Source organism: Microtus ochrogaster, chromosome 15 (genome assembly GCF_000317375.1).
Source record: "Microtus ochrogaster isolate Prairie Vole_2 chromosome 15, MicOch1.0, whole genome shotgun sequence".
Taxonomy (NCBI): Eukaryota; Metazoa; Chordata; class Mammalia; order Rodentia; family Cricetidae; genus Microtus; species Microtus ochrogaster.
The window spans coordinates 26,794,769-26,807,784 of record NC_022017.1 but is presented as its reverse complement, the minus strand read 5'-3'; the positions used below and the strand labels follow the sequence as shown (position 1 = coordinate 26,807,784).

The 13,016-nt window shown below is 50.5% G+C and overlaps 1 protein-coding gene across 1 annotated transcript in view; it reads left to right on the top strand.

Annotated features, from left to right (window-relative positions):
- Positions 1 to 9,680, top strand: part of Parvb (parvin beta) — a 78,166-nt gene extending 68,486 nt beyond the window's left edge. The window contains exons 11-13 of the mRNA XM_005354423.3: positions 2,988 to 3,089; positions 6,746 to 6,818; positions 6,998 to 9,680. Of these exons, the coding sequence (XP_005354480.1) occupies positions 2,988 to 3,089; positions 6,746 to 6,818; positions 6,998 to 7,074 (252 nt within the window). The 3' untranslated portion in view covers positions 7,075 to 9,680. The remainder of the gene's footprint in view (positions 1 to 2,987; positions 3,090 to 6,745; positions 6,819 to 6,997) is intronic.
- The last annotated feature ends 3,336 nt before the right edge of the window (positions 9,681 to 13,016 follow it).

Genomic DNA, 13,016 nt, shown 5'->3' with positions numbered 1-13,016 from the left:
CCCTCTCCAAGACAGGGTCTTGGATTCACTTTGTAGCTCAGGCTGGCCTTAAACTTTTGGTGATCCTCCTGTCTCAGACTCCTCAGTCGCAGAGCTTGGTCCCCTCCCCAGCACTGTTAGAATAATTACCTTCCCTCAGGTGCCTTCAGGTGCGAGGCTGCACTAGTGGAAAGCAGCCCTGGGATTGGACCACTTCCCAATCACGAGTGTACTGAGTGGCAGGTGTTCTGGCCGCAGTTATTAGTGACCTTTCTGTTTCCTTGGGGCTAGCATCTATTGAGAAATGGAGGTGGACGAGGAGGTGTAAGAGCAAAGCAGCATGCGCCATGAGGCCTGGGAAGGTCTGACCATGGAAGCAGCCCACTTCTTATGTGGCCCCGCAGGACTCATCAGTCAGAGAGCATCTTAGACCAGGGGAAAATCTGCATTTTTGCTCATTGTTCTTTTTCTTCCTGGCTATCACACAGTGTAAACTAGGCAAGGTCTGCTTTAGCCATCACTGGCATCCTATTAAGTCTGTGCTTGGTGACTGGTCCTGTTTCCCTCTCACAAATGACTTTATGCCTTTCACTTCTTAAAGGCATTTCCCCCCAAGCTCCTGGGTCTCAAAATCAGATATTTGTGATGTTCCCTTTTCCATTTAAATGCTGTCAGGTGGGAGTCTCCAAGACCCTCAGGACAGTCGAGGGCTGGGTTGAAAGTATCTAAGCTTTTAAAGGGGTACCTCCCCTTCATGCTCTCATTTATATGTTTGGAGGTGCTAGTCCCTGAAAACTGATGGCCTCTAAGGTGTCCTAACTGTTCCTGCCTCTCCAGCAGTCCTGCCTGGGGATCTTAGGAAAGCCTGAGTGGTGGATCCTTAACAGTAGAGGGATTCTGTGGGTGTGCCTGCCATTCACTGGCCATGTGTGTTGAGGTTCAAATATGTCCAGTGACCCCCCAAAGCTTCCTTCTGTATTAATAAGCTTTTAAAGAGCCAAATTCAGGGACCAGCAAAATGGTTCAGAGCATGAAGATCCTTGCTGCCAAGCCTGACAACCTGAGTTTGGTTCCACGACCCGAATGGTTGAGGGAGAGAACTGACCCCCACAGATTGTACTTTAACTTCCACATGTACACCGTGGCATGTATGTGCATGTGTGCACTTATACACTCACCAAACAAATAATGTGATTAAAAGATTATCAAAGGGGCTAGAGAGATGGCTCAGTAGTTAAGAGCAGTTGTTACTCTTGTAGAGGACCCGGGTTTGGTTCTTAGGACCCACACAGTGTCTCACAACCATTTTTAACTCCAGTTCCGCAGGATCCAGGGCCCTCTTCTGACTTCCATTGACAATGGGCATGCACATTGTGCTTATACATATATACATGCATACATTTATACATACATACATACTTGCAGGTAAAACACTCATACACAAAATAAATCTAAAAATAAAAAATATAGTCAAATTCAGGAGTTCTGAACATTGCTTGCCCAGTAGTGATGCTGCCAGCTGTGTGAGTGGCGAAGGTGTACAGAGAGCCACAGTTAAAATGGTTAGTCAAGAAAAAAGTCAACAGAGGTAGAAAGGATATGGGAGCTGATGGTATATGTCCCTCATATCAATACTTGGGAGGCTGAGGCAGGACAATGGCTGAAAATTACAGACCAGGGGAGGCTAGAGTGAGAACCTGTTTAAAAAAAAAACTGGCTGGGGGTGGGGGTATTCAATGAGCCAGAGCACATGCTATACAAATATGAAGACCTGAGTTCAAGTCCCCCGTACCCAGGTGTGGTCGTGTGCACCTGTAACCCCAGTGCCGTGAGGGACCAGCGAGGAGGATTCATAGGGATCCCTGGCCAGCCAAACGAGCTGAAAATGGTGAGCTCCAGGTTCAGTGAGAAACCCTGGTTCAAGGGAATAAAGTTGAGAGCAATATAGGAGGAGACCTGATGCCCTCTGAACTCTGCATGCTTGCCTATAGGTGTACTCATACACACACATGCCCAAAACAAATAAACAACCCCCAAAATAACAAACCTAAAACCAAATCCCAAATGCTAGCACTCAGGAAGCTGGAACAGGAGGATCAATTTGAGTTTGAAGCCAGCCTGGGATACATTATCTAAAGATAAAATAATAAACAATAAAATAACAACAGTAATAATAACGATAACAGCGGAAGGAATGTGGGGGTTCCCAGGCCATCAGTGTTTAATGGAGATGATTGGTGGTGGCCGTGCATGGCAGTATGAAGGCTCTTCATGCTACTGCAACACTTGAAGCAGCAAAGATGGGGGCTGGTGAGGTGGCCCATCACCAGGTCAAGGCAATGACCTAAGGTCAGCTCCTAGGACCCACATGGTGGAAGGAGGGTTGTCCTCTGAACTCCACAGGTGCACTGTGGTAAATGTGTGCACATGCATACTAAAATTTTAAGGGCTGAAGCAATAGACCAGAGAACTTGTTCCTCTTGAGGACCTGAGCCTAATTCCTAGCACCCACATAGCAGCTCACAGCTTTAACTCCAGTTCCAAGGGATCCGATATCTTCTTCTAACTTCTATGGGCACCAGGCACACACATGGAGCACATACATACATGCAGGCAAAACACTCATAGACATAAAATAAATCTAAAGATTCAAATTGTTTAAAACTGGTTAAGTTGGCCAATTTTGTATTCTGTATCTCAGGGGCCCATTGCTACCATTGCAAAAGCAGCTGTTGCCCCTCTCTGGCTTGCTCAAGGAGGAGTATGGGTGTCAAGAGTGAGGACCCTTTCTTCTGAACCCCTGGTCTTCTCCTGTGGGTGACTAGGGCATGGGCCTCTTCCCTTGAGCTCTGCTGAGAGTTCTCAGTGCAGGGTGGGAGTGCTGAATGGGGATGGGGTCCTGGGGTGGGCGCTGCAGCTTGTGGGCATTCCCATACCTTCCTACACACATGCAGAGTGTCTGTCCACTCTACACATGCCCCAGAATTGTCACTGAGTTTTCTCTGAAGTTTGCAGATGGCGTGTACCTGGTTCTGCTTCTGGGCCTCCTTGAGGACTACTTCGTCCCTCTCCACAACTTCTACCTGACTCCTGACGGCTTCGACCAGAAGGTAGGTGCCTTGTCTCCTGAGAATGGTCTCAGCCAAGCTCACTGGACTAGACAGAGGTTCCTGATGCCACCAACTGACTGCAGCCCTACAGTGTCCTTTAGAATGTTAACCTACACAACATGTGGGGTTCAGTCTGCTATAGCTCCCCGAAGACAGAATAGGAAACCCCTTTGTGTCACGCAGTACATCCGGGCTTACTCTGTCATCTCTCCAAGTCTTTCCCACAGGCTTGGGTTTTTGTTTTGTTTTTTATTTGTATGTTTGCTTGTTTTATGACTCTGGTCAAATGCCACACACAGCCCTCTGGGCGTCCCTGTTTTGGGAGCATCCATATGTTATGTTTCTGGGTGACACATGTATGGCTCCGTGGCGTGTGTCTGCATATGTCTCTTACTTCACTCTCTTGGCTGTGTCAATTTGCTTCTATTCTTCTTCCTGCCACAATAGGGCTTTTTTCCAAAGATTTGCAATTGTCCCTCTGAATCTGCTAGGGACAGGTTCCAGGGCCCCCTTGGGTACCGAAGCCTGCAGATGTTCGTGGTCCACATGTGAAATGTCGTATAAAGCATGGAGCCTACGCACTTCCTCCTGTGGATGTTAAATCCTGTCTGGTGCTTTATAATACTTAATGCAATGCAAATGCTATGCAAAGTAGCTGCTTTCTATATTGTTAGGGAGCGACGGTGGAGGATGCTTGTTTAGTATGCCGCAGTTCCCCAGACATTGTCCATCTGTGGTTTGTGTCATCTGAAGATGAGCGCGCATGCGTACACATGTGTGTATGTGTGTGTGTGTCTGTATACATGTGTATGTTTATGTCTGCTTATGTGTACATGTATGTCTCTTCGTGTGTATACATACATAACTGTGTATGGCCATGTATGTATATGTCTCTCTGTGTGTATATAAGTGTGTGTATATATGTATGTACATGTATATGTCTGTGTATGTCTGTCTCTATGTTTGAATGTATGTGCATGTATATATATGTGTATTCATTTATATAAATATACATGTCTGTGTTTATGTACACATGTATGTGTTTATGTGTCCTCATGTATGCCTTGTGGATTTAAATATGTGTGTATGTATGTGTTTGTATGTGTATGAGCATACATGTGTATGTAAGTACATTTGTATAGGTGGTGGGCTGTTTGTATGTATGCAAACTTTATTGCTGTGCTTGGTTTCCCAGAAAATTCCTCTTGTAGGCCCCTCTGGATGGGCCCCACAGCATCTGTGCTCCTGTCTCTTCTCCTTCTGTGCTCTCTGTCCGTCCCGGGTTCCCTGCAGTTAGGTCTGCAACTGAAGAGTTAGTGTTGCACTTCTGGGGACTTGGCAGAGGCCAGGCTGGGCTGCTGGGGACTCACGGCACCTGCTACTTTATTTTTCCAAAGTGTGAGGCCCATGAGGCATGGAGGCAGACGGTGGCAGCCACAGTGAGAGTCAGGGTAACAGCAGAGGACAGGCCAGTGTTTATCAGTCTGCTGCTTCCTGGCACCGAGCAGTCTGTCTGCTCATGGCCAAATGCCGTTCCTATCATGCCTGCAGAGATAGAACTGGGCAGATTAGAGAGGTCTTGGCATGTTGGAGTCCACGCTGGGGATGGAGGGAGAGCGAGTGCAGTGAGCAGCGAGCGGTCCAGAGCTCACCAGGATCATGGAGCCTGATGCAGTTGTAGAAACCAGAGGTCAGAGTGTCTGGTGCACAGGTTCTCGCATAGTCAGACCCCTGTGTGGTTGTCTTATCTCTGGGAAATCTCGTCTTTGTTTAAACTAATCAGGAGGCTGGTGAGAGCCGTGGATAACCAGTAGAACTGGGTCTTTGTCTAAACAAGGCTTTGTATAAATATGAGAGAAGCCTCGTTCCTCAGCCTGGCTTTCTCCATTTGTAACCAGGATTAACATCTATGCTGGCCACTGCCTTGGCCCAGAAGGCTTCAAGGATGCCTCTGGTAATGAGCACACATCCAGAGGGTCTGCCCATCCTCTAGGGAGACAGGAGGTTGGGGTGTGTGACTCTGCAGGCATCTGGGGCCCTGTCCTCAGAGAGGTTTGAGAGTAGGGTCCCTTTATTATTTGCATATATTTACATATATCTACACACACACACACACACACACTCACACACACACACACACACACACATAGAGTTTGACCTCTTCTTCCTAGGGGAGGTCATCACCTCTATGAGCCTTGACCAGTGTATTTGTCTCCTAGTCCTCATGGCCGTGAGGACCATGCTCTGCACTGGGGCAGGCAGTGTCTCTGATCAGCTCTGTGGCCTGAAATTGAGGGTCCTTTGCTCTGGTCCCAGGCATCTTGCTGACATCTCAAGAGTGCTGAAGGCGGCAGAGATTCAGCAAGCAGAGTAGGAGATGGACCAGAAGGTGCACTCTTAAGCCAAGCAGCAGCCTACATCTTTAACCAAAGACATTATCTGGGGATGTGGCTCAGTTCGTAGAGTACCTGCCTAGTATAACAAGTCCTGGGTTCAATCCCTGGCATTGTATAAACAGGCATGGTGACAAACATCTGTCATCCCAGTGCTTGAGAGGTGGGGGTAGAAGAAGTTCAAAGTTATCTTCCTATAGCTTAGTTTGAGGCCAGCCTGGGCTAAATCAGACTGTCTCGAAAAGCAAAAACAACCAACATTAGGCTGAAGAATAGCTCAGTGGTGGAGCACGTGCCTAGTGCACAGGAAACAAAACACTGAGTTCACTCTCCAGCTCTGGGGTGGGGGAGGGGGAGGGGAGCCACAAGACTGGCAGCTCACACCCTGCGGTTCCCGCCTTCTGTTAATTCACGACTGACTTTGTAAGGGAGATTATCGCTGGCATTCCTTGCTCACCTACAGTGGAGTGACAGTGCTACTATTGGAGAGACAGTTGGTCATTGTGAGCCATCAAGCCTGTCCAGCTGGTGTCTGTGCCCTTGCTGGTTTGGTGGTCTACCTTCCCACCTGCTCTGCTCAGGGCAGGTAGAAGCTGCACATGGTTTGTCTGGTCTTGACCTCTATAGACTTTAAACATCACAGAGAAGCTCTGAGTAGGAGCCATCATTAGCAGAATGGAAGCCTCAATAGTGTTCAGTTGGGCGGGCAGGGAAGGGCAGGGTGGGTGGGCAGGGAAGGGCAGGGTGGTCAGGACTGGAACCAGAGATCTCCACGCTGGCCCTTGGGCTAACCTCAATTCCATCAGGGTCCCCAATTTCCTCAGGAACAGTGTTATCCCACAGAGACACGTGCCCAGCTTTTTAGTTATCTGACAGCAAGCAGCAGCCGCCCTGTGTTCAGAGGACTGTCCAGAGATGAGACCTTTGCAAGGGACTTGTCTTCCCCAAGCCTCAGTTTCTCAAGCTGTCATTTCTCATCAGGTGATAGGTTCTGGCTCAGAGGGGGCACTTGGCTCTCAGCCCCAGGGGAGGAGGGCAGGCTGGAAGCTGGCATCCTTCCCTTCTCCAAACCCAGACAAGAGGAACAGGAATTATAGAGTTACCCTTACTGAACCCACTGTGTGTGCTGTCCTTGTGTCCTGTCCTGTGTCCTGGTGGACTTTGTGCCGAAGGAAGCAGTCAGCTCTCTCCACATGGAAGGAAGGAATGTGTGGTCAGGTGTGGGGACATGGACCTCACTGTCACTGATCCTGTCTCCGGCAGGTGCACAACGTGGCCTTTGCCTTTGAACTGATGCTGGACGGAGGACTCAAGAAGCCCAAGGCCCGCCCTGAAGGTAACACCCCACCTGAGCAGCTCGGAGCACAAAGAGAGGGGCAGCAGGGGTCAGGGCGTCAGGAACCTGCGTGTCCGTGGGCAGCAGATGTTTTTTTCTGCTGCACGTGTGGCAACGCAGCTTCCAGCTTCTGGAAGTCTGTCCTCTTCAGCCAACCGTCTGTCTGTTTCCTTCTGCAGATGTGGTGAACCTGGACCTCAAATCCACTCTGCGGGTCCTTTACACTCTGTTCACCAAGTACAAGGACGTGGAGTGACGTGGAGTGACGGAGCATTTGATCCTTCCAGGGCAATTTCTAGGCAGGGAAAATGGGCATGTCTATCCCCAGCCCCTGTTTCCCCAGGGAGGCCTCAGGCTTCTCATCCCGGCTGTGTAATGTCCCTCCTCTCTGCTCCCTGCCTGGCCCCCTTTCCTCTATGGTTCCCCAGCCAACTGGTTAGGCCTTTGAGAACTTGGTGCTTAAAACACCCTCTCAGGTTTGAGGCCTCACTTCCTTTTTTTCTCTGCTGCCATCAAGAGATGAAAAAAAGAACGAAACCCCAGCCTAGTCCTCAGCTGGAGAGGGCTGTCCACCTGTGCTCCAACCCACGGGGCGATTCCTGATGGCAGGAGCACAGCAGCCCTTGCTCTGGGGACTCCGCCCCACTTGTCCTCAGGAATCCCCTGGGCGGGGCTCTCCCTGGAAGCGGGGGTCCTGTCTTAGTAAAAAGATCCTCACAGTTTTTCACTTCTGTCTCAGAAGCATCAGACTTGTGACGTGTCCCCCCACCCCCAACACACACACATCCGTCTTGTGGTTTACTGGTCTTGACTGACCTTTTACATAAACTCTCAGGACCCAGAATGCCTCGGGCCCCCAGGGAAGCTACACGGAGCCTGTCTGGGTGCCTTGTTGGCTCTGAATATACAGCTTGAGCCAGCTTGGAGCCGGAACCTTGCTGTCTCTGAGGCCCTGTTAGGGAATGGACACATTTTTAGAGATTTTACAAGGGGGTGGGTATCTATGACTAGACTTGCCTCACCACAGGCTATCGGCAGCCAGAATGACAGAGGCGTACATCTGGCGGCTCCGGAGGCTAGAAGCAGGCGGTGGAGGTGCTGGCTGGGCTGGTTTCCGAGGCTTCATTTTCACCGCTCCTCTCTGCCTTTGCATGCATTAGCCTCCTCCTAGTTCTGATAGGGAACCCATCCCCTGTATGACCTCACTGCCCCCTATGACAGCTGTAAGGTCCCTGTCTCCAGGGCAACCTCCCTCGGACACGGCAGGAGTAGGTTTGTGGGGCTTGTCTGAGCTGGGCGTGTGAAATGACCTAGTCCTTCCTACACTACTGGTATCCCCTGCAGCACATCCTGTAAAAGAAAGCGCTGCTGTTCCCACAAGCCGTCCCCACTCATTCTCCTTGACTCTAGAGAGGAGTGGGGATGCCATGGCTGGCTGGCTTCTTGTCTCAGGAACCCTACTTCTGTGGTTTACCCCCTCTCAAGTTCCTCCTACCTCCAGCCTTCAGAACCACCACCCTCTTCCTTGAGCCTTAAGCGTTCACGGCAGCTAAGGTGAACCTCCCTCTTCTGATTCCCACTTTGCCACGGACCAGGGCTATGGAATGAGGTGTTGATATTCAACAGAACGCCGACCATGGAGTTCCAGCAAACAGTTTAATATCATCCCTTGGTTCGGCTGTTGCTAAGCTGGGGATGGGCTTGGAATAGTCTGCTCCAATGGAGGTGGCTTCCCAGCAGGGGAAAGAGATAATTAAAACGGCCTTACCATGTCTCCCCATGGGATGCAGTGACATTAAAGAGCTACACTGACAAAATAGCCAGGATCGGAATGTTCTGTGTTGCCTTCCCTCCTTGCACGGAACCACAGCAGCATCTGGGAGCTACTGGGTCCGCCTTGCCCAGCTCACAGGTGGTCTTGGCAAGGGTGTCTCACATCCCCGGGGCAGGGAGCCTTGATGCGAAAGGTTTGCAGAGACCTATGGTGCTGTCTGGGAAGGGTGGTGGTTTCCTGAGCATCCCTATCTGGAGGACACATGTCCCACTTGGAATCCAAGTGGGCTCCTTTCCCCTGCAGGAGAACTGACGAAGCCAGGGTTCCATGAAGGCACGACCTTCCCAATTGGCTGAGCATAGAAGTGGTTCTGAAATACCAGTGAAGGGCTACCTAATGGCTTTGCTCTCTTTGCTCCGTGGAACAGTCACTCATCCCACATGTTCATGGACAGAGGACCGAGAACCAAGGTTCCTAGGCCAACTTCAGGGCCCCCTGTGTAGGGCAAGGCTTCCCTTACAGATTTGCCCCATTAATTTAGGGAGAACTGTCCCTATCCATACCCTCTGGTAATTAATGATCCCTTCCTCAATTTTCCCATGACTCTCACTGGGGGCCCCCTTTGAGTTGTCAATTCAAGGAAGTTCTGGAACATTCCACTGCTTGGATCTACAGTCTCTCCTGATATTTATTTGAAAGAGAGGTCTGGCCACCAAAACTGGTAGAAATGCCATCATCATGCTCCACACAGAGTCACAAGGAAGGGTCTGACAGGTCTGTTCCTCCTCCTCCCCCAGGTCTGCAGGCCAGGTCTGGGATTGCTCCCCTCTGTCCTACACGGATTTGCATGTCTCCCCCAGTCCTGCTGACTTGGGTGGACCTGCACAGGCAACTCTTGTTTCCCTTCTGTTCAGTTGTGCACGACCTGGACCCGGGGCCCCTGCGTCCTCTCCGGCCTGACGAAACGGGGTCTTATTTTCAAGCAGTCGAATCTGCTCCCCCTCTATGCTGCCGTGCTTTATTGTCTTTTTAATTGTTCGAAGCAAAGTGTCCTCTGGATTTCTGGATATTAAATAAAAACCACTAAACCCCCGGCTGCGCTTTGATCAGACCCTCCTGGCAGACAGCAGGGACAGCGTGCTTGCGACAGCTCAAACTTATGGCTTCCTGTGCCAGACATTCAGGCGGGAGACAAAGCTTGGGGTGTCACAGCATGCTCTGACTTACTCTGGCAGTGAGCTCGGATGCACCAGCTGGCCTCTGGCTCTTTGCGGGGCTGCTTCTCACACATTCCATGTCTGTTCGTCTTGCCCAGCTCTGGGCAGGGAGAACATTTCACATGGCCAGGCTGACTTGAAATCTCCCTTTGGATGCTACCAGGCACACGCTCAAGGAAGATGCTCATGAGGAGCAAAAGGGCTGGGGGGATATGCTTCCCTGCTCTCTGCGTGGAAGAAGTGGAAGTCAAAGCCAGCCTGTGATGGCGACCTCAACTTGGCATTCCGTACCCCCTTCCCTGAAGGATCCCGTGCCTTGGGCGCATTTTTCTGTATAGAGTGATGCTTACTGGGAAGCCAAGAGTTCAAGGCCAGCCTGGGCTACATAGTTCCAGGGTAGCCTGGGCTATCAAGTGAGACCTTGTCTCGAAACAGTTTTACTACCCCCAAATGCCTAGCTGGCCTAGACAGCAAGTCAGTGATGCTATTTGAATAGACTGGGGTTCAAGATGGCTCAAGGGGTAAGGTGCTTACTATGTAATTGGGAAGACCTGAGTTTGGATCTCTATGTGCTGGGTGTATTACTGGGTGTCCATAATCCCAGACCTTCTATAAGATGAGAAGTAGAGACAGAAACTACCTGCTAGCCCAGCTACTCTGGTGAGCACAGGAGAGAACAGCAAAGGGACCCTGCTTCAAAGGAGGTAGAAGGTGAGACCTGACCCCTAAGGTTGTCCTCGGACCACTACATACATGCCATGTGTACCCCCATCCACAACAAAAATACATGTGTACACACACATAGTTTATTTATTATAATAATTATTATTATTATTAGCTAGCTTAAAATGACAGACTCTGGCTGGGAGGATCCAGGCTTTGGATGGGCTCTTGGGCCCCAGTCCAGCTTTGTTTCTTCAGTGACTGCTGGTGGCTTAATTTGCCTGAGCCTCCCAGGGCTCAGGGACAGAAATTAGCCGTCTTCAATAGCATGTCCCTCGGCGATGTGTTGTAATGTCTGGAGGTGGATTGGTGGCCACAGCTGGGAAGGATGAGCTACTGGCCTGTTGTGGAGGCTTGGCTTACTACCGACACCCTACAGCTCACGGGACAACAAAGAATAGTGTCCCCAAATGTCACTGTGCTCAGTCTGGGACACCCTGAGGTAAACTGTCAGCTCCTGGGATAGTCCATGTCAACTTTCTTTGTTGTACAGGATTTTTCTGTTACTGTTGATGAAAAAAAAAAAAACCAAAAAAAAAACAACCTTTTCCCTTAGCAACTGGGACCACACAGCACAGTTGATAGAGTTCTCAGGCCCTTGTTGGGAAGTGAGGCAGGAGGAGTACCTTGAACTCAAGAGCAGAAGAGGCCACATTGTGCTAGGCGCAACCCCAGTGCTATATGATCACATGTGGTGGCATATGTCTATAATCTCAGTACCAGCGGGATCAAGAGTTCCAGGTCACACCCTCCGCTATACAATGAGTTCAAAGCTAGCCTAAGCCCTACATGAGAGACCCTGTCTAAGGAAAAGCTGGGCGTGTGGTGTGTGTGGTATGTGTGTGTGTGGTGTGTGTATATGTGTGCGGTATGTGTATGTGGTATGTGTATGTGTGGTGTGTGGTGTTTGTATATGTGTGTGGTGTATATGTGTGGTATGTGTGTGTGTGTGTGTGGTGGAAAGAAGGTTATGCTTTCTATTGCTGTGATAAACACTATAACCAAAACCAACTTGGAGAAGAACGGGTTAATTTCAATTTACAGTTCCCCTAGAAACTCAAGCAAGGCGGGAACCTGGAGGCAGGACCTGAAGCGGAGGTCTTGGAGGAGTGCTGCTTATGGGTTTGCTCTTCATTTACCCGCTTTACCAGGACCACCTGCCCATGGGCGACACTGCCCACAGTGGGTTGGGCCCTGCCACATCCATTATTAATCAAGAAAATGTCCGATAGGCTTGCCCACAGGCCGGTCTGGTGGAAGTGTTTCTCAGCTGAGTTCCCTCTTCCCAGGTAACTCTAGCTTGTGTCAAGTTGGAGAAAAAAGAAAAAGCCAAACTAGCCCATACTAGACACTAGTTCTTTTGAGACCAGCCCATGACACGTGACCCTCCAGGGACCTTCTGATTGGCTGATCAGAGCCAGTGGCGTGGCCAGAGACAGAGCTGAGTTCTGAAGCAGGAGACCATATGGGTGGCTCCTGGAGAATCAGGGTGACAGGGCGCAACAGGGGGTGGTTAGACAGTGTAGGAGCTCAAAGGCAGCTTTGAGGAGGGACCAGAGCTGAGGGCTTCCTGGGCAGCTCAGGCCTTTGCGTTCCTTATCTCTCACAAAAACGTCTCCTTCCATTCTATGGGCTGACAGTCTGTCGTCAGGCCCCTAGGAAAGCCCACTCAGTACAGATCCTCAGATGTGTGGGGTCCTTCTTTTATAGCCAGTCTGGGGAAATGGGACCACGGGGGATTCAGACAAGGAAGGGACCACCTGCTCTGACCCACGCAACATTTCCCAGGCTAAGGAGCCGGGTCAGTGCTGTCCTGGGACAAAGCCTTAGAGCTGGGAAGATGAAGTCTACTGTGTGGATCCCCTGTCTCTGCTTCAGGAAATTATCTTTGTCTGTGCCAACAAGGGTGGTCTTTGCCCTGGGCAAGGTGTGGAGAACCCCATGTAGATACTACACAGAGGGACTGTTTGCTACTCTGTGCCACACTTCATGCTACTTGCACTGGGGTGCAGCAGGAAGTGAGGACACAGAACATGTGGAGGTCAGATGGCCAGTGTAGGAAGACAAGCTAGGGCCACGTGGAGTGGGAGCATGGGAAGAGCATAGATAAGATGGACCGTGAGACAGGCCCCCCAGTGAGGGAGCTGCAACCAGAGAGGTACTGGACTGAGCCCCACACTTGTTGGGTCCCCATCCCCCTTACATTTCAATGTGCCACATGGCTCATCCCAGAAGCTGACACCTAAGGCAAGAACACTTGTCACGCTGCCTCTGAGTCATGTCTTCGCGCCTGAAGCACGTGTCACCTTTGTTGTGCAATGTTTCTCAGAAGGGCTAGGGACTCTGATGTACTGCCAGATGCACAGGAGTCTTCCCCCCAATACACTGTGTCAAGGCAAGTTGGAAACAGGCAAGGGATGGTGGCATAGGCCAGAGGGACCTGGGCTCAGGGTGTCCTGGGCTCGGAGTGATCTGAGCATCAGA